The 26,233-nt window shown below is 36.4% G+C and overlaps 4 protein-coding genes across 6 annotated transcripts in view; 2 read left to right on the forward strand and 2 right to left on the reverse strand.

Annotated features, from left to right (window-relative positions):
- dysf (neuronal PAS domain protein dysfusion) overlaps positions 1 to 7,659 on the reverse strand; it is an 8,168-nt gene extending 509 nt beyond the window's left edge. Inside the window, 9 exon segments of the mRNA XM_018454099.1 lie at positions 1 to 597; positions 992 to 1,145; positions 1,429 to 1,535; positions 1,615 to 1,799; positions 1,879 to 2,055; positions 2,704 to 2,793; positions 2,918 to 2,979; positions 6,480 to 6,661; positions 7,521 to 7,659. The exon segment at positions 1 to 597 is cut by the window's left edge and continues 45 nt beyond it. Of these exon segments, the coding sequence (XP_018309601.1) occupies positions 1 to 597; positions 992 to 1,145; positions 1,429 to 1,535; positions 1,615 to 1,799; positions 1,879 to 2,055; positions 2,704 to 2,793; positions 2,918 to 2,979; positions 6,480 to 6,661; positions 7,521 to 7,531 (1,565 nt within the window). The 5' untranslated portion in view covers positions 7,532 to 7,659.
- Positions 7,660 to 9,604: 1,945 nt separating this feature from the next.
- Positions 9,605 to 18,526, forward strand: LOC108726550 (putative RNA-binding protein Luc7-like 2). Of its 2 annotated transcripts, XM_018454197.1 has the most exons (5): positions 9,605 to 9,753; positions 9,955 to 10,049; positions 15,800 to 15,898; positions 16,711 to 17,483; positions 17,952 to 18,526. In XM_018454197.1, exons 1-5 carry the CDS (start codon positions 9,693 to 9,695, stop codon positions 18,028 to 18,030), a joined length of 1,107 nt encoding a protein of 368 aa, XP_018309699.1. In that variant the 5' UTR covers positions 9,605 to 9,692; the 3' UTR covers positions 18,031 to 18,526. The 2 variants fall into 2 exon arrangements, with proteins under 2 accessions (XP_018309699.1, XP_018309700.1); XM_018454198.1 differs by lacking the exon at positions 9,605 to 9,753 and having other exon boundaries at positions 9,972 to 10,049; positions 14,120 to 15,898.
- Positions 18,527 to 19,507: 981 nt separating this feature from the next.
- On the forward strand, positions 19,508 to 24,150 carry LOC108726492 (uncharacterized). Its single transcript, XM_018454093.1, has 7 exons — positions 19,508 to 19,883; positions 20,234 to 20,395; positions 20,472 to 20,701; positions 20,779 to 22,618; positions 22,691 to 22,789; positions 23,131 to 23,168; positions 23,252 to 24,150. The coding sequence occupies exons 1-7, from the start codon at positions 19,804 to 19,806 to the stop codon at positions 24,100 to 24,102; spliced, it is 3,300 nt and encodes a 1,099-aa protein (XP_018309595.1). The 5' UTR covers positions 19,508 to 19,803; the 3' UTR covers positions 24,103 to 24,150.
- Positions 24,151 to 24,560: 410 nt separating this feature from the next.
- On the reverse strand, positions 24,561 to 25,300 carry mRpL42 (mitochondrial ribosomal protein L42). Of its 2 annotated transcripts, none has more exons than XM_018454105.1 (2): positions 25,197 to 25,300; positions 24,561 to 25,013 (listed from the first exon to the last, which is right to left on the reverse strand). In XM_018454105.1, exon 2 carries the CDS (start codon positions 25,009 to 25,011, stop codon positions 24,664 to 24,666), a length of 348 nt encoding a protein of 115 aa, XP_018309607.1. In that variant the 5' UTR covers positions 25,012 to 25,013; positions 25,197 to 25,300; the 3' UTR covers positions 24,561 to 24,663. The 2 variants fall into 2 exon arrangements, with proteins under 2 accessions (XP_018309607.1, XP_018309606.1); XM_018454104.1 differs by having other exon boundaries at positions 24,561 to 25,011; positions 25,173 to 25,300.
- Positions 25,301 to 26,233: the final 933 nt, after the last annotated feature.

Consider the following 26,233-nt stretch of genomic DNA (forward strand, 5'->3'; position numbering starts at 1 on the left):
AGCCGCTTGTGCAACAACAAACCGCTCCGTTCCGTACCACAACAGTAGTCCCGGTCGAGGTCGGTAAGGTAATACTTGGTGCTGGGTACCGACAACACATCCGCGCAGCCGCTGGAGTATTGCGTGCTGTGACATTGCGCGAATTTCGCCCGATATCCGGCCAGATGTAGCGAGCTCTTGTGATACTGCTTATGGTGATATCTGACCGCGTCATCCAGGATATGTTGTTGATGACCAGAGATCGTACCCTGAACGCCTCTACCCTCGTGCTGCTCCGCGCCGCTTATAGACATATCCACTGGCTCCGCGTCATCTCGCAGAAGCCGCCTGTTGGGATAGTCTGTCGACTGCGCGATTTTCGAGGCACCATGCGACTCCGTCTCGGACCGGTCCGAATGTAGAGATGGTGAGAGCTGGGCGTCGGTATCGTTGGAATATGTCCGAACGTATTCTTGGGCTTGATTGGTAACGGATCCTGTGGAGGGATAAACGGTGCCGCGACCTTGGCCGCTGGGGCAGAGTCCGTAAGTGAACTTCGTTTGAGACGAATATTGGTATAGCCATGAACTGGAGCGCATTACCTCTGCCTCTTTATCGCTGTAATTATTGTATATTGTGCGATATATATATGGAATTAAAGAATGATTTTGCTAAGCTATCTAAAAATTTATAGATAGATACAGATTTGAAAAGAAATTTTGTCGGATTGTCAAAATACTTATGTAGGAAATTCAAATGTGATGAGCAATCCTGCAAAAAATATTGGCATTCTAGCAATTAGTTCGAGCGTCCTACATAATTATTTTGATAGTCTAACAAAATTTATTTTCAGATCTAGTAAATTTTTAGATACTTTAGCAAAACCGCTCTAAAAAACCGCTCTTCTATAAAAACTATTTTAAATAATATTACCGATTAAATTAAATTAATATAAAATTTCGTTATATTTAGTAGAAAATTCAAGAAAATGATATAACAATTATAAACGTACGTGAGTACTTGATTCGTGCAAACAATTATAGGATGCTGACACTCGTCGGAAGTGTCTTTGACTTGCAGCACGCAATGAACCCAGAACCACCTCCCGGAGCGACTTTGTAGTTTCAGTAAAGCGGTGGTGGATCGCTCCTGATCAGATTGAATGACTAAAATCAAATTAAAAAGAGAGAACAATTTAGAATACAGAAAAAAGTGTCAGAATTTTGTTTCAAAACTATACAGCAATTGCCTGTAGAAACATTTTCATTTTCTTTCCCAAAGAAAACAATTAGTTAAGAGAAAGTCAAAATGATAACTTTTTATTACAAAAATTTGACTGTTTATTGACGTTAGGAATCAAAATGAAGTTATTTAAGAATTTTGATTTTTTTTAACTTTTGTGTGTTGTTTGGATTATTATCAAGAGGATTTTTCGTAGACAGCAATTACCAGTTTGATGCTTGCAATAGGCGGTCCTTATAGAATCCCAATGAAGTAGATTGTACCACGATACGTTGATCAGCTCAGCTCGCGTATACTCCAGATGACTTTCCGCGCTACGAAAAAAGAAAAGCTGAATTTCGACAAAATCCTGTAATTTTAAAAATTAATTAAATGGCGAATTATATATATTACGTTTTATCGATATGCAAGTACTTCATGTCCATCGAATGAATCGTGGTGAAGATATTCGTCGCACCCTGGACGATGCTCTCTCGAGTCTCCGGCAAGACCACCGGGGTACAGGACGCCAGAAAAACGAACTCGTTACGATTGCAAACGGGAACGAACGGCAGAAAGTGACCCTCCACGAGAATTACCTATGAACAGAAGGAAATAATACGCGGTATCTGCGAAAAATAAATGATATCTTAAAGTTAATCGGCGAGTTTTAATCACCTTTTGATCGCCGAACCGTAACTGCCTCCGAGAATTTCTCGATACGTTGATTCGACACAGAAATAGTCTCCGGTCGCTGGGAATGGGACTGTTTCGGGATAATTGATTTTGCACGACCATATGATCCTGCTTGTCGATCACATCGTACACGCTGTCTCCGTGAATGAGCAAATCCTCCTGGAAATCTTTCGTCTTATCACGATTCGTCTCAAATGCAACGTTCATCTTGCTAACACGAAACATTTATATGGAAGGAACAGTTTTGCTCAAGTATCTAAAAATTTAGCTAAGTACAAATCTTAAAATAAATTTGTTGAATCAAAATGATTATGTAGGACACTCAAGCTGGTTGCTAGAATGTAAAAATTTTTTACAACATTGTTGATCACGTTTAAGTTTCCTACATAATTATTTTAGCTGAGGCAATATTTTTCGCAATAAATTATTTACAGATTCTCATTAACATCAAATTATTAATCAGAATATTAAAAAGATGCTTATTAGTATCAAAAATTATTGAATCGCTTGTCCATTTAATAAGTGATATTATACTCCTCTGGTATTGTTCATGATTGCGTTTCAAGACCGAAAAAAATTTCAGCGCGCTATTTGTAGAATCAAATATATGTATATAAATTCACACATAAATATTTATGTACTAAGATCTGTTTCGACCGAAAAACAGGATTTCTTTTATTTAATTTTAATTATTTTGGTAGTTTAATAAAATTATTTTAAGATCTGTATCAAGCTAAATTTCTAGATACTTCAGCAAAATTGTTCTTTCCATATAAACGGTATTGCTTATTTTTTTTACCAAATTACCATAGAATGCCCGAGATAATCCGCCGCATTTTCTGATATGTATAACAATTTACCCTGCTGCGTCATCATCATAATGAAGCCGGACATCGCCTGGAAAAGATACATGATCTGTATCTCATAGATTTATGGTAAATAATGAATAAATAAAAAAAATACGATTACGCGTAAAAAAACAATCATAAGTGATTGATATAAATAAATTTAAAATAATTACTTTTGAAAATCCTATGTTAGGTGTTGGAATATTTGAGGACTCGGACGGGCAGTTTTTCAATGCTGAAACGGAAAAATAAAAGAATAAAGGCGGTCGAGATAAAATATGATGTTTAAAAGAACAAACAGATTAATATTATATATTCCATTATAATATTTATTGAAGAACCAAAATAACACATTACGTCAGGGAAAGAAAAGATAAATCGCTATCAGTGTATATACGTATTATTACAATGTGGGTTTACAGTCGGCAAGAGGGCGATAGGCGAGCATCGTTATACTTCTATTTTTATTTTATACAACGTAGAAACGTACAAGTGCACTTGATAAAGCCTGTCTATCGCGAACTGTAAAAGTTATGCCTTTTATCCTAGAAGTGTAAACGCAAATCTGAGAAAATGCGAAGAATATAACTGGAAGATTACACAGAAAGACTGATTTTGCTGAAACATTTAAAAACTTAGCTCCTTGCAGACCTGAAAATAATTTTGCTGGATCATCAAAATAATTATATAGGACCCTCAACTGGTTTCTATGTCAAAACTGCACCGTTGCTTATCATGTTTGACATTCTCGTGTAATTATTTTGATGATCCAACAAAATTATTTTCAGATCTGTATCGAACTAAAATTTTAAATACTTCAGCAAAATCGGTTGGAAGGTATCGTCGATCCGAGGTCATTAGAATGCTACCTTTTATCGGAATTCTAATAAAAATCGATATTTTTCAAATATGCAATTTTTAGGTATTTCTCTTATGTTAAATTTTCATAGATAGCATATCGATTCCTCGTTCTTCGCATGTTGTTCTTACGCTTCATTGTGTCTCGAGTTCTCTTAATCACGTGCGATAGTCTCGGGGCACGCGCGGGCTTCCAACGGACTGGAAAGAAAGAAAGAGAGAGAGAGATTGGGGGGGAAAGAGGGAGAGAGAGGTCCATTTCAATCTCGTATTTTTTCACGCGATTACTCGCGCGCTTGCCACCCTCCTCGCACGGGGCTTCCCCGAAAAAGTAAAGAGGGGAAAAAGGTATGCACCGCGGGACGAAGAAGAGAAAGAGAAGGGTGAGGAAAAATGCGTATGCTAATGCAGCACGGCAGCGTTTACTAACGGCGCTACATGGGACTATAGTACCCCGATATCGCGAGACAATGAGCGCGAGAGAGTAAAAGAGGGAGAGAAAGAGAAAGAGTGAGACGGTTAGAAAGGGGGAGGTTAGGGGGCAAGGAGACCAGAGAGGAGAACGGAGAAGAACGCGCGAGAGGAAGGGAAGCTGTAGCGCGGGTGGCAGAGGAATGATAGAGAGAAAGAGGGAGCGAGAGAGAGAGAGAGCGAGAGAGAGAGAGAGAGAGAGAGAGAGAGAGAGACAGAGAGAGAGAGAGAGACAGAGAGAGGGGGACGCGATGCGGGGAGGAGGAGTGTGGGTTACAGGAGCGTGAGAGTGTTGTTGCAAAGGCCGACAGGTCAGCGGATCACCCGGAACTCGCGCTTAGACTCCGCTGAGTTTGAACGCGCGCCGGCCGATCTTGCCTTCTTGCATCGCTTCGCTTCGCTTTGCTTTGCGCTCGCCTCGCCTCGCCTCGCCACTCCTCTTCTCTCCTTTCCTCTCCTCTCCTCTCCTGTCCTCTCTCCTGCGAGTCTCTCTTCGTTGTTGGTACCCACCGGGATACCACGTTCCCCGCCGTCTCTCCCTGTGTCTACGAGAAGCTTACAGCCGGGTTACCCGGCCGACTCCCGCAACCGAATAGAAATTCTCTTTTGCGCGGATCGTTTGAGCGGGTCACCAGCCGATTACAGCCTACGAGGCGAGGAGAGATTGAGGACCGCGAAAGCGGATTCTCCAAATTCAGCAAATATCTCGGGTTGAAGCGTTTAATCGATAATGCAAGGACGACCAAACATTCCTCGAATATCAATAATAACGAGCGCTTTCTGTGTCGGACAGATAAAATTCAGAATCACAACATTTTGTTATCTCCGCTTTTACATGTTTTCTCGTTACTTTTTACAAAACGATGCTCCCTTTTTTTCTTCATCGAGACTAATACCAAATTATAAAACACTAACGGTGTCTCGATGAAGTTTCATCCCTATTTTTATCAAAAGCTTTTCAATCACTTTTCATCGAGTGGTTCTTATCGAAATTAATAGTAAATTTTCTTGCATTGCATTACTGAGATAACTCAAAAATTCTTCAGTTAAAATATAATTTCCAAATGATTTTAATCTCTCATGCATATTTTTTAAAGTAGGTATAGTAACAAATGAAGCAGACGTTGCTATCAATAGTGATTGCAAGAATTATTGTGTTTGTTACTTATGCCTATTTTTAGAATGCCTTATGTTTAGAATCTCTCGTCAGAATTTAAGAGCATTTTTACGTGTAAGAAATTTATTAATAACCTTTAGGCAACAAACAATCTGCCGTGTTTGACGGTCAATACAATTTTTATGCTCGTTGCTTATGCCTAATTATGCTTAATCGAGAATTGCTCGTCAGAATTTAAAAGAATTTCTACGTATAAGATGGAAATTTATTAATCTTTAAACAACAATAGCATTAACTTGGTGCATTTGACGGTCTATACAATGTATCCCGGTCATTATGTACGGCAACAGTACGCTCGAGTACCAATGCGCTCGGTGAAATATCAGAGTAGAGACGTGGGGAATTGCATGGCACGAGCGCTTGCCGGCATTGAAGTCTCGGACGATGGATGTGAATTACTGTAAAGATATAGTAATCGCGAGATACGCCGATGGACTCGCTTTATCGCTGTTCTTTATTTTATGGAGTAACAAGTTGTAACTTGGTGTGACGCGACGCGCGTATTAATTCAATTTCCTCGATATTAAACGCAAGTAAGCCGAACATTTGAATTAATAATTCAACATTAATAATTCTAATAATAATAGTTGTACTGAAATCGATATTAAATTTATATCCAACGTTAATATTCAATTCATCCTATTATTGATTATCAGCGATATAATGAAAATTTGATACTTAACGTTAGTAATTTTTTTACAACTATGTTAAAACAACAAATTTAAGAAAGTAAGAAGTATAAAAAATAAAATATCGCATTCAACAGTGATTATTCAGCGGAAAGAACAGTTTTGTTAAAGTATTTAAAAATTTAGCTAGATATATATCTGTAAATAATTTTGTCTATCAAAATAATTATACAAAACGTTCGAACTAGTTGCTAAAATGTTAAAACTTTTTGCAGCATTGCTTGATTTTCCTATATAATTACTTTGATGATCCAACAAAATTATTTTCATCTCTGTATCATCTCTATATCTATTTAATTTTTTAAATGCTTCAGCAAAATTCTTTCTATGTGGCATTTCAATATTTTTCCATACAGCTCAGAACAGCTTAGAACTTCGGTAAATATCACATGTCGCTTCGACATTTATACGAATTGAATCTTTTATTTTTTCCAAATAAAAACTTGCTGACGAGAGAGATGTCGCTCGTGACTTCGAGATACGAAGAAGGTAGAGAGCTTCAAGATTTAAAGGCGTGAGCAAATTCTCTGTTCGCCGTACCTTGCTGAAAGTAGTTGGCTTTTCGCAGGAATACGCAGACCAAGGCCATAAGCTGCAGCTGGGAAAGCCTCTGGCGTGTCGAGGGCGGTAACGGCAGTAAGTCACGTAGATTCGCGATTTCGGCGTTTATCAGGTCCCTTCGAAGTTTGCTGGCGCCTTTCGTAGACTTGCTCGCATCTATCCTTCAAGCACACGCTGACGTTACCGTCATTTGCCGCGGCACGCGCGTGCGATACGCACGTGCGTGTCGCGCCGTACAACGCGCGTCGCGTATATTCGTTCCGGTATTTATTTCGTCAAACTGTTGGCGGCCACCCACTGTTCACTTCAACATCCCCCGGAATCGTGACATCTCGTACTTCAGCAAGGAATGTCCCGAGTCCTCTGAAACGTCCGCCGCGCATCTCGGCGGTCATAAGGGAGAACTCACCCCCGAATCAACTCGAGGATCAGCGGTTTTTGTTCTCCATTCAATTTCTTATAATTAACGTCATTTTTATTAGTTTTTCCAGTCGGATATCGAAAAGTAGAAATCTACCTCTCGTGGTTCAACGTTTTTTTTCACTGCTTTCCTAGTCCAGTTGGGTCACAATGGTGTCTAATTGTGTTTTTCAAAGGGTTTTTGAACTCTAAAAGATCTAAAACAATTCTGATACACTCTCTTAACATTCAAGAATATGATTTTACATTTTACAATGATACGACTGAAACGTTTTTCACTTTTTCTATATGTATCCCAGACAACACGCAAATCTAAAAAGGGGATTCAAGATGTCTGACAGACCTCTTAATGATGTCTTCAGGACGTTTTGTGTCTGCATTTTGGACAAATAATTGCTCTCTGGGATCCGAATTCGAGGCAGAATAATTCAAAATAGAAAATTCGCCTGGATCTTCGAATCCTCGATTGGACCACGGAGGATTCGCGACGAATCTTATGCATTCAGAGGAGTCGGTGATCATCCTTGCCGAGGTATGGGGCGACAACTCCAGTGAAGACGACGGCGATGAGGAGGGTGCTGGACCGCGGACGTAACTTACCGATTGAACATATTTTGGTAGCCAGGAAGACATTAGTGGTCGATCACTGGTAAACAACGAGCGGGGGGACATCCGGGTCGGCAGGTTCTCGCGAAACTGCGGCTACGATCTAACATCCGGGTCATAACGCGCAACTACACTGAACACGTGGATGGACTGGAGGCTGGTTCTCCTACCACCATCGACGTCGTCGCTACCACCTTCTCCTCCTTCTTCTTTTTCTCCTCCTCCTCCTCCTCCATCTCCTCCTTCACCGCCATCACCTCCTCTTTATCCACCTACTATTTCGTCTTCGCCGCGCTTCTCCAGCCTTCTCTTGCTTTCGCTCATGGTACCGAGGTCTTTCCCTCTTCCTCCGCCTCCACCTCCTCCGCGCCGGTTAATTCCTCGGTCTCGCTTTTACGTTTACTCGCCGCATTTACTCGCTCGCTCTCAGGTCACGATCGAGAGCGCGGAGTCCTGGTACCTCTACCACTGCCACCACCGTCGCCACCACCTCCGCTACCGGTTGCTCCGTCTCTCTTTTCTGCATGCGGTTGCTGCGCGCAGCTCGCGACTGTCGCTCAGCTCGACTTGAGAAATTTTCGGAAACTATTATGCAATACGCTAACTACGTACGATTCAGTTTTGCCCGATTAACGAAAAGACAAACGAAAACGTCGCGTTGAACGCGTACGTTAGATATCAAAAGAGCAATCCAATCCTTTGAGTTAAATAACATTTTGTTATTTTTAACTTCCTTGTGTGTCAAAATATAAATCAATCCATTTCTGAAAAAATATAAATTAGTTTCAAGGTAAACATTGTCCATATAACTTTCGCATATAATAAATAATAAACTACATTTGAGACAAATTATTTAACTTTCTTAGATTAAATTGTTTAACTTCATTGCTTTAGTCAAATTAACGACATATTGTAGAAACTGTAACGATTTATAAAAATTATTAAAAACTATAAAAATTTATATAAAAATAATTCAAAGTGGATATAATTTGACATTATGAATTTAATAGTGTATGTACGGGCTTTAAGAATTACAAATAATAAATATGTAAAATTATCAAAATGCTGAAAATACTTAATTTTACATTATAATTTCAATAAATGCACGAGAGATGAGGAAAGCTTATTTTAAAACCCTGATTTTTCTATAATTGTTATAGAGACTATATTTGTAATTTAAAGATTTTATAATTTAGGAAAATATTTACATTTACTGCAGACAATGTTGCGATTATAATAGTCGTGGAAGTGTAAGTTTTAATGTTGGATATTGTACACGGAAGTGTATAATTTGATTTAAACTCTCGAGGGGGGCCGCCGGTCATTGCACTCCAACGTGTTCGAAGTCGCTGTGCAACCCCTGGTTTAAATACCGTTGGAACTTTGTCGGCGTAAATCCTGTGGACGCTCTCTCCTCTCTCTCTCTCTTTATCTATTATTAAAACTTGAAAGAATCATAAATCTGCGTGAGTTAAATCTTAACAATTTTTATAAATAATTTTATCAACAATATTTTTGCACATGGAATAACAAACAAAATAAGGTAGAATAGGAAAAAGGTATTTCTTGTTTTCTTTCGAGAATAATTCTTTATTTCAAACACTTCAACCAAATGTTACAATATAATTAGCGAGAAAAATTGATACAATCGGTCTAAAATGACCGCGATTGATTCGTATTACATCTATTACAATCTATTAAAAATTTCCTGCCCCCTTCTGCCGACAAAATGGCGGACGCATCGATCGATAGATCGCCTGTGACGTCGATTCTCTATTCGATAGCCAATCAGAAGGCGAATGTTTCGCAGCAACTTCAGCGTGCTCGCCGAACGATCGTATTGGCCGAGACGAGTCGCGCCGTCCAAAAGTCCCGCGCGGGACAGCCAATCGGCACGTCGGACAGCCAATGGAAACGCGGCCGTTGACTGCGCGGTGGCGCTGTAGTCGTTGAACGCGGCGCGGCGATCGGGCTGAAGAAGCCCTCTGTCCCTAAAGTTCCGCAAGGTGTGCTACGCGCGCATGTGTGTGTGTGTGTGTGATGTGTGTGTGTGTGTGTGTATTATCGTATCGTCGGATGGCGTGGCTACACGATATACTTTGGATTTAAGTACTTGAGCTGTGTGTCGTGCATTTGAGAGGTTGTACACACCGACCTACACGAAAAATGACGGCGCACGACCAGATGCGAGCTATGCTCGACCAGTTAATGGGCACAGGACGAAATGGTACATACATTATCTCGCTTGTTACATCGTTACAGCGGCATGTGGCTCGCGGAGTGAGTGATAACGAGACGAGTGTGGGTCCGAGAGGTTGAAAAGCGCGAGATCGCCGGCCATACTTGTTAACAATGTAGCACCCTACTCCTATATACGCATATCTCCCCGATGTCAAACCGTCGCCGTTAATTCTGAGCTTGTTTACAGGTGAAAATAACAAATTTCAAGTGAAATACTCCGACTCGAAGGTCTGCAAGAGTTTTTTGCTGGCCTGCTGTCCCCATGAAATCCTCTCGTCGACGGTGAGTATAATATTCCGCAATGCAGCGAATTCAAACACGAATGACACACCGTTGGCACTATGCGCAGAGAATAAATGCATCCTGTACATATATATATATATACACACATACATATATACACATATATAAACACATATATAAACATACACAACATACATACAGATTTTTGCTGATAACTTTCATCTCCGATGCAGACAGAAAGTAATAGATTGTAGTTACTTTTTGTCTCCTCTGGATTTATTTTTTAAATGTTATTTCATAAATTCTGTTTACATTGATTGCACGATCTATTTGCTCAACCTACATTTTTTTAGCCGATATATTATTTATATTTTATTGATGATACGGGTTCCCGAAACTGATTATCATTGCCATCTCATATACTTCTTCACACTCTTACAACCTTTAATTTTTCAATCAACCTCTTAACTCGAGGCATATATGAGATGAGGGTCGGTAAATTCTGAACCCGGGACTTGCTGACTATAAAGCGGCTCCTAGATGATCCATATTATTGCACAATATTATTGATCGTCTGGAGGCTGCATTGAGCCTCGAGATTATTTGTTTTGAATTGTTTAAAGAGGACATCAATATTATATCAAATGATGACAATAATATTCAGCGTTTACTCTCTAATTTTTAGAATGAAAATCTCACTCTGAAAAGTAAAATCTCACTACAAGATTTCACCATTTAAATAATTTTGAGAATAGAATGATTATGAGAATTTTTTTTTAATAATTCTGAGAATTAAAAAGGTAAATAGTAAATTAAATTGAGATTAAAATAAATCTTCATTGGTGGAATACTAACTCCTAAAGATAGAAAATTGAGTCCTTTTTTTTTAAAATCTATAAATTCTTTAAAATTTATAGAGTAAAAGCTGCTTTAGTCAATCATTCTCATACAGAGCCATCCATCACCTCGAGAATTAATGTAGCATTATTAATTACAACATTAGTATGCAATAATAATATGAATACAAAAAGTAAACCTAATCAGCACACAACATTAAAAAAATATTTAAAAAATATTCTTTAAATATTTATTTAATGTAAAAATATGAAATAAACGTTTAAAAATATTTTTTTAATTTTATGTGCTGATTGGGGAGACAATTTTTTACTAATTTTTAATCCTTGTTTTTTAATTTTTAAATATTTTAACAAGCGGAAATATATAATATCATAAATAATATGTAAAAATGATAAAAGTGGTAATAATACATTTTATTATTTCTATGAAAGTAATTTACTGTATTTTGCTAGTACTATATTAATAGATGTTGATAGTAAAGTCAATAGAATACAGCATATGGAATCGTGTAATCATAATTTTAATAATGTTTGGGCCCCTATTCTTGAAAAGAAACACATACAAAAAACTAAGGAAATACTATAGTATATCCCTAGTCTTTCGTATACGTTTTTTTTTCCAAGAATAGAGGCTCTAATTAATAGTTGAATATTCAATTAAAAAGCGTTAATATTCAATTACTTCTTACATATCCATACACTTAATCATAATGGTCATCAAACAGTCTGTGTGCACAAACATAAATAGTATTATTCTTGTTTAAATAGTATAAATACGAAACAATTAATAAGTTAGTAGATTTACAAATAGAAAAATAAATAAGAATAATTTTTCTTGAGGTAATCAAAACCATTTTTTTGTCTTGACAAATTTTGGAATTTATGCTGCCTTTTGCTGTTACGTATGTATATTTCACAATCCAACTGTAAAGATTAAATTTGTTCGCCAGATCATTACATCATTTCTCCCTAATTTGCCTCATTTTCCCTGATTGCGCTATTTGCTGTCCAGTGAGTCGGACCGTGATCAAATCCATTTTAGTATAAAGGGTAATAAATTGATAATGAAGGTCTGTATTCTGCTTTATTGCCACGGTCGTGAACTCGTATGCACACTGACTTGTTTAGTACTGTGTGTCACACATACATATGTTACACAATTAGAATATCCCTTTGCATTGTACAAAGGTACACCTTCATTTAAAATCAAATAGACGAATGTATGTAGAATACTGATTAGCTGTTTCGAATGTAGAAGCTGAAGAGCATTTTTATTTTTTTTTTTTTTAAATTATTATTCACCCATAGAATTTAGACGAACTTAGAATAGATAGATGAGATAGATTCATCATGAACATTCCATTTGTTAGCGCTTTTTCTTCTTCATCTGTGCCAATCGGTGTGCTCACTGCTCAGTACCATACATAGACATTAAGTATCCGTAGATCGTAAGAACGTCATTTGTAGGATTTAATAAGCGAATTTAAATAAAAAGGGAAAAGCGCCGGAGAATGGGAAGCGTTTCGCCTTATTTATCCGACACGTACCTCAAGAATTGATTACGATCAATTCACACTGGATACCGTCGAAGTGCAACACGGGGCAGGCGTTTTTTAATCGTACTATTGTACACACACACATACACGTAGATTCTCTGGCTTAGAACAGTCAAATGTACTTGGTGCGGCCTGGAAGTTAAAGCGCGCAAAAATATCGCATTTACGTTCATGTCGTTTTTCTTTTTCCAGACCGCGGAACCCAGTTTTGCCTGTTCTATTCCCCAGAACGTCGCGTTGTGGATCCATGTATATATATACAATACATATATCTAACGTGTACTGAAAATACTGCAATCCTAATCGCAGTGATATCGGGCAGCTGACTGTGGTGACTTGAAATCAAGACGCAATCACACATTCTGCATATATGCGGTCGATCGAGCAACACTTTTACTTATCAGTTACAGCATACGCGGGATTAATGATATATGAACGAACTATAATTAATGTTCTATAGTACTGCTTCGCGCATTTCAGTGTCATCTTGTGGGAATTGATCACAGGGGTGTTTGCTATCTCTTTCTCTCTCTCTCTCTCTCTCTCTCTCTCTCTCTCTCTCTCTCTCTCTCTCATCGCATTCTCCTACACGTAGCTGCTTGAACCACTTCTCTGATGTCTCGAGTTTATAACAAAAGGGATCGATGTTCCAATATATGCAAACATGCCTCTCTATTGGAATAATAATGTCAAGTTGTTTCTATTATAAACTTTTTATAGTCTCCATGATAGACATTTTAAAAGTTCTATTTCACTTTATGCGCTCTCTCTCTCTCCTTTATTCTCTCGCTTTTTCTCTTTCTGTCTTTCATTGTCAGGCAGCTACTAGAAAAATTTCTTTATCTGCAGAAAAATGCTCGATCTAAGCTTAGTTGCTTTTTAATCTTTAACTCTCAATGCCATCTGCAGATATTAGAATTTATTTTGTATACATAATTTTATTTGGTATAAATAATATTTGCACGCGTGTAAATGTTGAAAACTTCATCAAGTTTTCTTATATTGGATAACAATTCTTTATCACGGAAATAAGGACAGTCTGAAGTTGGCAGTTAATTTCATCTCGAATAAATTCATTATCTCTGATTAATTTTTTCCTTTCTATTTCTTTCGGAATAAATGAATTATTTCTTTTTATTTCATCAATCTGTATTCCTCGTTTTCATTTCTCCTCAAAGATTTTAATTAAATTCTCTTCGAGCTCGAATGTAAAAGAATGTGCTTCATTCTCGGAATGTCGCCTTTATCCTCAATCAACTTAAATTGTATTCAAATTCAAATGATGAAGTACAATTCATCGTACGGTATAACTGGCAAATATAAAGTAGTTAACACAGATTACGCATACTAGCAGTTCAACTTTCTAACATAATAAACATAAAAATACCTGACGCTTTTAGAATGTGACATTTTGCGAAATAAAAAAAAATCATTTAGATGGGATCAGATCGTATATTATGTCGTGAAATTTATGAGAATGTATTGGAACGTAACGGCGAGAGATAGCAAACACTCCTGAAGGTCTCGCGATATGATTTCCATAATGAGAACCATTAAAAAATATCGATAACACGATATTAGAGAGCAAACGAAGGCAGAACGTAAAAAAAACATTTAAAAAAAAACACGAAAAAATACTAACGGCAATCGCTCGAACGAGAAATATGCAGACCCACTAATGTCAACGTAACTACAGTTCTATTTCCAGAGTCTCTGGAAAAAGCAATTCCAATCAGATCCATTGTACAATATTGTTGCGAGTATTGTCCGCTCATATGTCCGTGTTGTACTTGTCACTCTCACACGCGCGTTACTGTAAGTACTGAAAACGAGAAGAGGACGTACGTATTACACCTACAATTTGATTTACCTTTACCATAATTCAAGTGCTAGATATACATATATATATGCATATCTATATCTATATCTATATACATATCTATATATATATATATTAATTCGATAACGAGTGACGTAAAGGCGGGCGGTTATCTCAGCCCCTCTACCGATTTTCCACACGGTTGTGAGGCTGAGTAATATGCCGAAAGAATAAATTCCCAGAATCCCCTCGAAAAGGCCTGTAAACAGTGAGTCGGTGAGTAGCGTCATGCTGATTCATGAGACGATGTCTTAATGTCGCTTCTTACTAATAATGCCGTTTACGGCAGGTAGGAATGAGAAGTTTACTTTGAGAATGTGTGTGAGAAAATATATATCATCCTGTGGAAGTATGGGTGCAGGAAATGAAGCAGTGATCTGTAAGTAAAAGATTTGCGAATTGCCAAGTACTATACGACATTCAATCGCTGTCGGTTTCATTCTTCGCGCGATTCATGAGGGAGGATTTTTCTCCGTTTTCAATTCCGTTCTAAAAATGCAAAAACAAAGAAAAATTTTATGTCATTCGCACTGCTGCGCGAATTGGTGTAGATTTTGAGATTAATGGAGATTTTTTTTTTTTTTTAAATTATGGAACGCAGTCTTATTAAATACAACCGCAACGATTAAACAGATTTTTAGCAAAGTTCTTTGGATTTATTCGCGTGAATATTTATTAATATCTTTGGCAATTTGCAACATCCAAATATGTCTCGGCAAGAGAAAATATGAGAGGTGGCATGACGCAGAGAGACGTGTGATTAGGCGGATTAGTACAACAAGCGCCAGTTCCATTAGAAAAATTTCCTTCAACCATTGGATGTGTACGTATTGAATCCGTTTTTTTTTCTAAAAATTCGTTTAGCAGCCAAGATAAGACACGGTTCGTGCCGTACGTAAAATAGTATATTAAACCATTATAGGCTGTAAGTTCTCTTTCGTAGAAAAAAGTGAACATTATGAAACTTAAGGTGTGTGCTGATTATAGCTTCATTGCCATCGCATTCTCGTGTCAGGCGGAGAACTGTTGCCACCCTGTAAGTGAAAACAACAAACTATTTATCTGTACAAACTGCATTTCTACTTTTACACGCGATTCTAGATCGCCTGACGATCTCGATCGCTTCATTATTGTACGTTCTATCCTAGCCTGTACAGGAAGACGAACTTACGTTTCCGTGAGTTCACGTAAAAAGAATGAAAAGAACAAAAAAATGTAAGAAAATATATTGGACCGTCTTATCCTACGGATATAGGCGATGTAAGCTCAGAATTTTTGTCGTATCATCTATGTCTCTCTCCTAGATTATTGATTCGTGCTATTTTCCAGTCGCGGTACCGCGACCAAGTACGTTATATTCTTGTCAAGTAAGAAGTTATCTCGTTAATACGCAATGTTGGGAAGGGTTTCTAACTCGTATAACGTATAGAATCTATAAGGCCCACGTACGAACGAAGGAACCGTAAATCTAATCATGATTTGGTTTGTAAATCGTAGCGCATGGACCTGGGAGAATGCCCCCAGATTCACGACTTGGCCCTACGGGCTGACTACGAGGCCGCGCAAAAGAAGAAGGATCACTTCTATGACATTGATGTGAGTATTAATTTTATCGCATCGTTTTAATGTTAACCCTTTACCGGAAATGTTGGACTTTAAAGACAGACACAGTCGATTTTTTTTATTGTGAATTCTGATTATAAATAAATTTGAAAAGTAAAATACAATCCAACTTCTATGATAGGAAAAACTTGTTAATGCTTTCATAAGTATACAAGAATTTTTTCAGATTTGTATAGTTCGGAATCATATTATAATATAAAAATCTGCATTAATGTTCGAAAACCCAGATTGCGGGTAAAAAGTGAAAATTTCACATTGCTGACGGAGGGTTAAACGCTCAATATTATTGTACAGAGTGACCATTAGAATATTCTCTAAACTAAACAGTTATGACTTCGCATGTAGACTAAACAAAACAAATAAATGCTATCATAGACGGAGACTTCCTTATGGAGGGTATGGAACTTTCCATACTCAGAGCTCTTGTGGGTGTTGAACTCTAGAATTCGGAATGTTTAAAAAAAATGTGTGAATTTTTGAAAAATTTAAAAAAATTTTGAGTGATTGACAAAAAACAGTACTTGGTTAGGATGTATATGTATAGAAATATATTTCGCACACACAACAAAAGAAATAAAATATTCGTGTTATTTTAAAATCACTCCCCTCCTCGTTTGGATGATTAGTACTCGACACTCAGAAAAGTCAAAAGTCTCCCATCCCTGAATATTATTTTGCAGAGGAAACTTATCCCGTTCACAATTTGCATTCGATAATTTATTATCATCGAGAAATTTTAAAATTTCGATTAAACGAATTTTAACGTGACTTTTTTGAATTTTCAGGCCATGGAACATCTCCAAAACTTCATCGCCGATTGCGATCGTCGTACGGAACAAGCCAAGCAGCGACTGGCGGAGACGCAGGAGGAACTGAGCGCGGAGGTGGCGGCGAAGGCGAACAACGTCCACGTGCTCGCCGAGGAGATCGGTAAGAAATTAGCCAAAGCCGAACAACTCGGCGAAGAGGGCTTTGTCGAGGAGTCGATGAAACTAATGGGCGAGATCGACGAGCTGCGCAAAAAGAAGAATGAAGCGGAACAGGAGTATCGAAACAGCATGCCGGCGTCAAGTTATCAGCAACAGAAACTGAGAGTGTGCGAAGTTTGCAGCGCATACCTTGGCATACACGATAACGACAGACGACTGGCGGATCACTTTGGTGGGAAACTGCATCTCGGTTTTATCAAAATCCGTGAGAAACTTGCTGAACTTCAAAAAACCGTCGAGGAGAGGCGTAAGGAGAAACGTGAATCTCTGCTCGACAGAAGACGGGATAGAGACAGAGAGGACCGCGACAAAGACCGCGATAGAGACAGGAACCGCGGAGGATTGGGCTACAGGGATCGCGACCGCGATAGAGACCGCGACCGTGACCGCGATCGGGACCGTGACCGTGACCGCGATCGCGACCGTGACCGTGACCGTGATCGCGATCGCGATCGCGATCGTGATCGTGACCGCGATCGCGATCGCGATCGTGAGCGTGATCGGGACCGGGAACGCAGGGATGGCGGTAGGAGAAAGTCACGATCTCGCAGTCGCAGTCGTGGAAGAAGGTTTGTGGACTTCATCTCTTTCTGATTGTACAGTATGCGCCAAAAAAAATGCGACTCTCATACTAACACTTCAGTTGTCGGTTTAGTTAAATAAAGTGAGTGGATGGGAGCAAATTTGATTATAACACAAATATTTTATTCTATTAAAGATTTATTCGATATGATTTCCTTTAATTGCAATCACTGTGTCACATTATGTCAGCAGACATAATAGTGATTAAAAAAGAGTTGCATTTTTTTTGGCGCATAGTAACGAGTTGAAAATGTAGATCATCGTTCCTCTTTCAAATCTGAGTGAATTAAAATTGGCAAAATTTTCAAAGTGCAAATCTCCCATGAGATCTGTTCTTTTTAACTGAATTTGTTGCTCTCTTCAACATGAAAAGAACAAGAGGAAGGATGAAGAAGTTTAGCTGTAAAGAACAGACTTATCATCTAACAATGTATTCGATATTTTTCTTATTTCAGATCAAAACGTTCCCGCAGTGGTAGTCACAGCCGTCGATCTCGTTCTCGTCGCAGTGGATCTAATGATCGTAAGAGATAAGGGACAAGATGTATAAGGACTATGCTCAATGGTTTCGTTTACTTTCTCACCCGCGCACTTTCATATATGTAATTTAATGCATAACACCAAGTCGCGCGCACGAGACATTTGCACCGAAACGTCCGTAGCAAATGCGATACTCCATTTTGACATAATCTTTGTACATTACTTGTCATCCAATTGATATTTTAACGTAACCTACTATTTATGCCGAATCTATTCCTATTGAAGTATATCTTACATTTCTTTTAGATCTAATCTATATGTATAATCTATTTTGGCTTTTAAAATAATTTTAATTAACTGTAAATAAGAATAGCTTAAGTACAACTTGTATTGGCAGTTGTTACATGTTTATCATATTTGAGCATATACAATAATAAATAGTGGTAGCGTATAAGCAACAAACTCGGCGTTGTATCATTTTCCAGTTCACGCAGAATACATCCAATTAAGTTAAACCTCCGTCATAAAAGCATTAAACTTTCAGTAAAAAAGCAACAAAACTTTTAATATTAATTTCCTTCATTTTATCGTAGTCATATTTGATATTATTAAACATTATTTGGAAAAGAAACCGAAGGAAATTTTAAAGTGGCGAATATTTTAAATTTTTGCACGTGGATAAAGGTATATTTTGATTCAGACAAAAGATGGCTTCATAACTTGAAAAGTATTTAACGAAAATAAATTTTATTGTAGTGTTTTAAAAAGCTCTTGACATCGACTATTAAATTCTGGAATAAAAAATAGGGTGTCCCGTTTAAAAAAATCGATACGACCTTGACCTGACCTTGGCTATTCCACCCAAGGTCAAACAAATGTGATCAGTAAATAGAACTTTTTAAACCCTACAACTTTTGTCTAAATCATTTTTCCCAAAAGTGCTGTGTTTTTGAGATATTTAACCGGTCCTGGACTTTTTCCTCACCCTGTATAGTAAAGTGCATATACGCAGCTGCACAAGTGATTAAGAGTAAGAAACTGATAATATAACTTTATAATTTATTAGTTTCGTAGACATGCATATGTATTTAAAACTCTATCATACTCGATTTTTCCATTTCTGTTTAATCATTTTTATTTAAAAATTGTGATTTTAATATTATCGTCCAAGTTTGATTATCAATAAAGATGATAACTGCAGAGAGAAAAAAAAGATAATTTTGCAATATATAAGACATAGCATTACAAGTTTGCATATTTATTTATGGAGCATTTATATGTATATTAAAAAATCATGAATTTAATAATGTGTGTGTATTAGCCAAATATTTATATTAAAATATAATCGCAAATTTATATCAATTGTCGATAATGTCAGCGTTCTTCAATTACCTCCAGCCCCTTGGGGTTCTTTTTGTGAGGACGAAAATTTGTCCAAGGTTGGTGATCTTTAATAGCGTCTCATCGATGTCAAAACATTGTATGTTGACCTACGACTACGACTCATTGTCAGTTAAAAGCACTTAAAAGATGCGTAATGAACTTGCAACGTCCTGTATTTATAGCCTTCTCCAAATTCACCGTCAATGTTTTTGTTACACGAAAGTTTGAATCTCGATTTGTTTGGAGCGACTCGAAAGTAGCGAACGAATTTACGTTGTTCGACCGATAATCGCCGGTATTGTTACTCCACTTTGCTATGTTGTATGTTATTGTGTGTAATGGAATAATATAAGAAAAGCAAACGACTATCGCACTTGCGTTCTGTTATGCGGAAAGTATCTTGACGGATATTACTATGTACAATTGGACACTTCGAACGAAATAATGTTGTCGACTCCAAAAACTAAAGGTGGCTTATTTTTGGCTTCATCCCTCTGCGACGGACTTGAGGACAATAATATAAGGTATAAAATAATTGTTAGATATATAAATTTCCATAATTATATTTCCTTTGAACTTCTTAAGAAAACATTAAAAGATTATCAACCCTCTGTTTGTAATCTGAATTTTTTTTACGTAAGCAAAATTTCATTCTCAAATTTCTGCATTTCTGTTCAAATTTTAATTTTTATTAAATAAAGATTTTAACATTTGAGTTAAGAAACTACCTATTTGGTCACGTAATGGAGAAATTGAAAAGCAAACCTGAATTTTTCCACATTTTTTTAAAGTCCAGAACAGTAAAAAAAGGCCCAGATTGCAGATGGGAGTAAAATTTATTGCAGATGATTTAATTTGAAAAATCTTTTCTTAGGCAAGTTGCAACCCTTTTGCTAAATAAAGATGCGGATCCTAATATCTTGATTCCAATACACGGAGTTACTCCGTTTCACTTAGTTATCGGCAATGATTCGGAAGAATTCGCAGAAGAAGTGACTAAACTATTCCTACGTCACGGTGGCAATCCTAATGTGAGGTATAATCTAAATTACAATACAATGATCCTTTATATTTATGCAAACGCAAGTGCAACAAGTGCAATATATTCTTAGATCAAATGACGGAATGACTCCGGTTCATGTAGCGGCAGCTTGGGGCAGAGTAAACATATTGCAGTTACTTCTGGCAAATGGTGGTGATCCGTTATGTTTGGATAACGATGGACGAAGTCCATTTCACTATGCCTTCGACGGAAAATATTTTAATGTTGTAACGATGCTTGCAAATTATTGTGAGAGTACTCAAAACGAGGATGACAAACCAAAGTACAATATGATGCTTGGTAAGTAATCTCTACACTCACTTGATTCATAGATAATTTTAAATTACTATTTATTATCTTTGCTCTTAATATTGCAGACAAAGTTTTAGTTACTAATGGGGATGTAATCGCCGAATACGTTGCGTCGAAAGATACGGTATTAGATGAAGATGATATGGAACAGAACAGTGAGCTTACCAATTCTTCCAATTATAAGCAAAACTCTTCCTCGATGATCGTAGACTCAAGTCATACACCAGATGTATGTGCTGCTATTGAAACTAAGTGCAAATTATCAAATAATTTAGATGGATGCTCCTCTAGTATTAATCATGCACCAACTGCTAAAATACAGAATAATTTTTTGCGGACTGGTAAGAAAGAAATGCCAAATTGCTCATTTGTCGATCTCGATTTTGATTTTGCAAATCTATATCTTTCCGATGTCATGCAGAAAGAAAAGTGCCTTGTCAGTCAAATCATTAATCATCTCTCGTCATCGTTAACAAGTAGTTGCACTATTAACGAGACCTTGCACAGTAAAACAAATAAACAAGAGGAAAGCAGTATTACAACGAGCAATTCTGACACGCCATTTTATAACAGACTGCATTTAATGAAAGGTGTAGGTGCACGCTATAAATATCATAAAAAATCAAAGAATTCTCCACGTAAAACAAAGAATAGTAAAGATATTTTAAAACCTAGCACAAATATGAGAAAACAATATTCAAAGTATAATAGACAAAACACTTCCAAGATCAAATGCAAACATATCTCCGACAAAATTTCTTTAACACCAACTCGTATATTGGATAATTCCATCATCAGCATGTCACCAAACTTTAATACACCTAGTCATAGAAAGAGAAGAAATGCTTGTAGATTTCCATTAACACCGTCGCATATTTGTAATGATTCTGTTGTTAGCAAATCGCCTAATTTTACACCGGTTTGTACGAGGAAGAAAAATCTAACAAAGACGTCACATGAAGATTCACCGAATGTATTCAAAAAGTACAAAACTGAGATACAATATCCTGAACGTAATTGGTATAAAAAACATATAGCTCAATCAACACCAAGAAGAAAGAAACGATTGATATACAAGTTTCATTCTGGCCGAAAAAGATATGAACCTTATCGATATGATAGCGATATCACTTCTGATGAATTTATTTCTAATAATATATTAAAGCCAATTGATTTAAATAAAACAATTTTTTCTGAGATAGCTGATACAACTCGCTACGATATTCTAGATACGAGTAGTGAACATTCATTATTAAATTTTAACAAACCTATAAAAATAGAACGACAAAATCAACATAAAAGTAATTTGGCAGTAAAATTGGATGAAGAAAGATACGACGAGACTGATGTAACCGATAATAACAGTGACGTAAATCTCTTAGATACAAATAGCAGTTTTGATCAAATTGAGAAAGAGAACGAACCTATTAGCAATTTTAGCAATAATAAAAAATATATCAAGTCTGGAAATAATGAAATAAACACTGAATTTATAACAATCAGAAAAAATTTTCTTATTGATAAAGCACTGGAAAAACCAGTAGATACTAATATAAAATCTACATGTACAACTGAATCTGATTCGTTGCATAAGGAAAATTTCGTAGATTGCGTTGATTGTGATACTAAGAAATTATTAAATGAAGATTTAAATATGAATATAAGCAAGACTTGTAATTTACATGCAAAAAATTGGTATGGTGATAGATTTCACTTATCTCCGTTATATAAATCGCCTATAGAAAATGATTCACTGCCTGCTACGAATTTACCTGTCCAATGTAAGAAAAAGATTTATGTACTGGGCTCTCAAAAATCATATTCTTCAAGAAGTATCGATTCTAAGGGAACAGAAGGTTTACTAAAAGCAAAAGAGTTAGATGTGTGTAATGCTCAAAATGATTCGTGAGTACAGCACAGTATATTTTAAAAACGATATCACTGAAAGAACAATTACTTGATTGTTATGAATTTTAGGTCTCTGCTTTCATACGTCAGTACTCAAGAATATAAATATGAAGATCCAGAAGAAGGTGTAATTTTATTAGAACGGCGACTTTGTGTTACTCCATTTAAGTGAGTTTACAATTACAATTTTTATTTTTACTTTACAATCTATATTAAGTTGAATTATTGAATCATATCGCACCTCTGCAAAGAAAAAGATAAGAAATTTATCTTATCAAACTTACTGGAAAAACCAATGGATACTAATATAAAATATATTGTACAATTGAATCTGATGTATTCAATTGAAACTATCAATTGAATACATGTACAACTGAATCTGATTCGTTGCATAAGGAAAATTTCGTAGATTGTGTTGCTTGTGATACTAAGAAATTATTAAATGAAGATTTAAATATGAATATAAAAAAGACTCGTAATTTACATGCAAAAAATTATCAATTTTTCAGTTCTAATAGTGAATATGATGTTAGAAGCAAAATGTCTGGTAAGCTACAAATAATTTTAATGTCATTGTTAAATATAGGATTATTATATCGATAGAATTAAAAAATAATTTATCTATTATAGGTGTTTCAAGTACATCCACTTCTCAAAATTTACCAGAAGAAATACTGTTTATCGATGATGTTGCTCTTAGACAGGAACTCAGACAGTTTGGCGATCAACCTGGTCCAATCACTAATACAACTAGACAGCTCTATCAAAAACGTCTTTTACGTTTAAGAAATATCAGGGATGCCAATTCTGCTTCGTCCATACCAAATCTGCAGAATTCTCCAAAAAATCAGATCTCAAAGCTAAACAAAATCAAATCTTATTTAGAGTTTGGAGCTTGGTTAAATCATCTGGATACCTATAAAAGCCTGGAGAAGGAAGTATTTCAAGAATTTGCATCGCCAAATCCATCTCGAAGATGGCGTGAAGGCACATCAAAAACATCTTTCACATATCTGCTGCTAGACCCGCGTATAACGCAGGATCTGCCAAATCGCAGTGTTCATTTTACAGAATCAGAAGCTTGGTCAATCTTTCTTAACGCTATATTTTATATTGGTAAAGGCAAACGTTCCAGACCTTTTGCTCATCTCTACGACGCTTTCAAGACGTGGGTGGGTGGTGGTAACAGTACAAATAGAAAAATCAATTGCATTCTCGATATATGGGACAACGATTGCGGCGTGATTTGTTTGCATGTTTTTCAAAATATTATCCCAGTAGAGGCTTACACAAGAGAAGCTGCCATGATAGATGCGATAGGAAAAGAATATCTAGGAAACTCTAAAGGTGGGGAATACTATGGTATTGCGGCAACGTGGAGCATGCAACAAAAACAGAAATTTGGTAGATACTTATTATACAAAGCTTTACAAATTTTTATGCACGAGGGAGAGAGTCAGCTTTTCCCTTCCCATTTATAACATAAGCAAAGTAAGGTAGATGTAATATAACAAATCGATTTGAATATTGCGCGCTAGACTTTATCTATATAGATATAAATGTATTGTACATTAATTTTTTGATACACAGATATAAATGTGACGATATAGTATTTTTATTAATTAAAAGTTTGCAAAATATGTAATTATGTGCAATTTGATAAAGTAAATAATATATAGAAATGTGTATAAAATATTTTTAATACAATAAACGTTCGGTGCAAGATCAGTGCTTCGAGTTAAGAGAGAAAATTAAGTAAAACATTAAAATAATATATATCTAATATTGTCTGATAAAAATATATATTTATTTAATTTATAACATAAAAAACGCGCAATCATCTTAAGTGATATCGTATTTAAATTCTTAAAAGGAAAGGAAAACACATTAAGCATATATGTAAGCAATTATTTATACAGACAGGTATAACAATTATTTTTGTACATTTATTAATATACGTTTTGCAGAATATAACTACATATGTAAAGTGAATTAAATACAGTACTTTTTCACCAAGAAACGTTTCGGATTCTTGTCAAATGTTACAAGTATGGCCTGTCAGGTTCTGTGTCTTTTGCTTTTATGTCTCTCTTCCTAGGATACCATTTGTGTTTGGTAGTATACGTGACTTTCGCCAATTCTTCCACAACCTGATATGCCTTCTTCCTCCTAAACATCTCAGCAACTTCTTTGTCTCCGATACGCAGTACGGAAAAGTCGGGCTTTTCTTCGGGCAGAGGTAAGGAACACTCGTATGGAAACGTCTTCTCCGGATGCCAGCAGACAACCATGCGATCGTCCTCCGTAAATATTACTGCTTCTGAGGGTAGAGTACTGGCGTGTCTCACAGAGCGGACGCAAGCTCGGATCGTGCGTAACACAGGATTCATCTGTGACAAATCGCAATTAATAACACACAATAATAAATAAATTTCTCACTTATACTTTATTATTTTAATTCATCAACAAATGATGAGCCTGATTAATCGCGCAACAACAATCTTCTATGATATTTTCAGTCATTTTAAACAATAATTCGCAATTTATTTACCTCACAATATTTCAGTTTCGCCTTTCAATATATATTTTCATAGATTTTTCTGAAGATAAAAATTCGACTCGAACATCTGATTTTAACCTCTTTGTCAAATCACTACGTATTCTGATGTGTACGAACCGCTTTTCTGTAAGAGCGAAAATTTGATTGGATACTACACTGTCGCTTCTTGCCATGCGACATTTCGTGTCTTTAGGTCGATAGTTCATAAATTTTTATCAGGGTGTGAAACAATTGTATATATTTTTAGCGGAAATAAAAGAAAAAAAGAAATAACATATTTTTATTTCCTTACAATCAATTATTGAATAAAAATTACATTTCAAAATGAATATTGTAAAATTTCAATGATTTAAAACATTCGAACTCATTTTTTTAGAAAGTTTTGTTTATTTAATTATATTGTGTTGTAACAAAATATATTAGACTTAAGGTGCATTCACATGCAAGCATCAAGCAGCGGAAGCAGCAACCAATCAACGAGGCGATTTTTTACACCACTGCCCGTATCGTCCAGCTGATTGGTTGTTGCTTCCGCTGCTTGACACTTGACGCTTGCATGTGAATGCACCTTTAGGGCGGTATTCATAGTCAGGGGGTCGATTATATATCTCGAAATAATGTGAAAATTACAAAAGTGAGCAAATTCACTAGAATACTCATAACTTAATTGGTCAATAACTAGTGAATTTGCTCATTTTTGTAATTTTCATCTCGTTTCGAAATACATGATCGACCCCCAGATTTTATATTCAAGACCGTCTTAAGTACAGTCTTAGGAAATCATGAACCAATCAGAAGGCCGTATTAGCGACTTAAGACATTACTTAAGACGGTCTTAAAATAAGAACCGACTATGAATACTGGCCTTAAGTTCTCACATCATCTTAAAGCCGTAATCACACTACAGGCTCCTGACTCTGACTCGACTGCCAACTCTGACTACCGGCCTATAATGGACCAATAATAATGAGACTGATTTGTTGTTATTAGTCCATTATGGGTCGGCAGTCAGAGTTGGCAGTCAAGTCAGAGTCGGGAGTCTGTAGAAGCCG

The sequence above is a fragment of the Mycetomoellerius zeteki genome, unplaced genomic scaffold (assembly GCF_001594055.1).
Source record: "Mycetomoellerius zeteki isolate Tzet28-1 unplaced genomic scaffold, Tzet1.0 scaffold426, whole genome shotgun sequence".
In the NCBI taxonomy this organism is placed as follows: domain Eukaryota; kingdom Metazoa; phylum Arthropoda; class Insecta; order Hymenoptera; family Formicidae; genus Mycetomoellerius; species Mycetomoellerius zeteki.

Bases quoted from the DNA above. Each gene is read 5' to 3' on its own strand.
- mRpL42 (XM_018454105.1), bottom strand. From the start codon at position 25,011: ATGAATCCTGTGTTACGCACGATCCGAGCTTGCGTCCGCTCTGTGAGA.
- LOC108726550 (XM_018454197.1), top strand. From the start codon at position 9,693: ATGACGGCGCACGACCAGATGCGAGCTATGCTCGACCAGTTAATGGGC. The intron at 9,754-9,954 runs GTACATACATTA...GCTTGTTTACAG, and splicing joins AATGGGCACAGGACGAAATG to GTGAAAATAACAAATTTCAA. The intron at 10,050-15,799 runs GTGAGTATAATA...TGTAAATCGTAG, and splicing joins ATGAAATCCTCTCGTCGACG to CGCATGGACCTGGGAGAATG.
- LOC108726492 (XM_018454093.1), top strand. From the start codon at position 19,804: ATGTTGTCGACTCCAAAAACTAAAGGTGGCTTATTTTTGGCTTCATCC. The intron at 20,702-20,778 runs GTAAGTAATCTC...TTAATATTGCAG, and splicing joins AAAGTACAATATGATGCTTG to ACAAAGTTTTAGTTACTAAT. The intron at 22,619-22,690 runs GTGAGTACAGCA...TATGAATTTTAG, and splicing joins TGTAATGCTCAAAATGATTC to GTCTCTGCTTTCATACGTCA.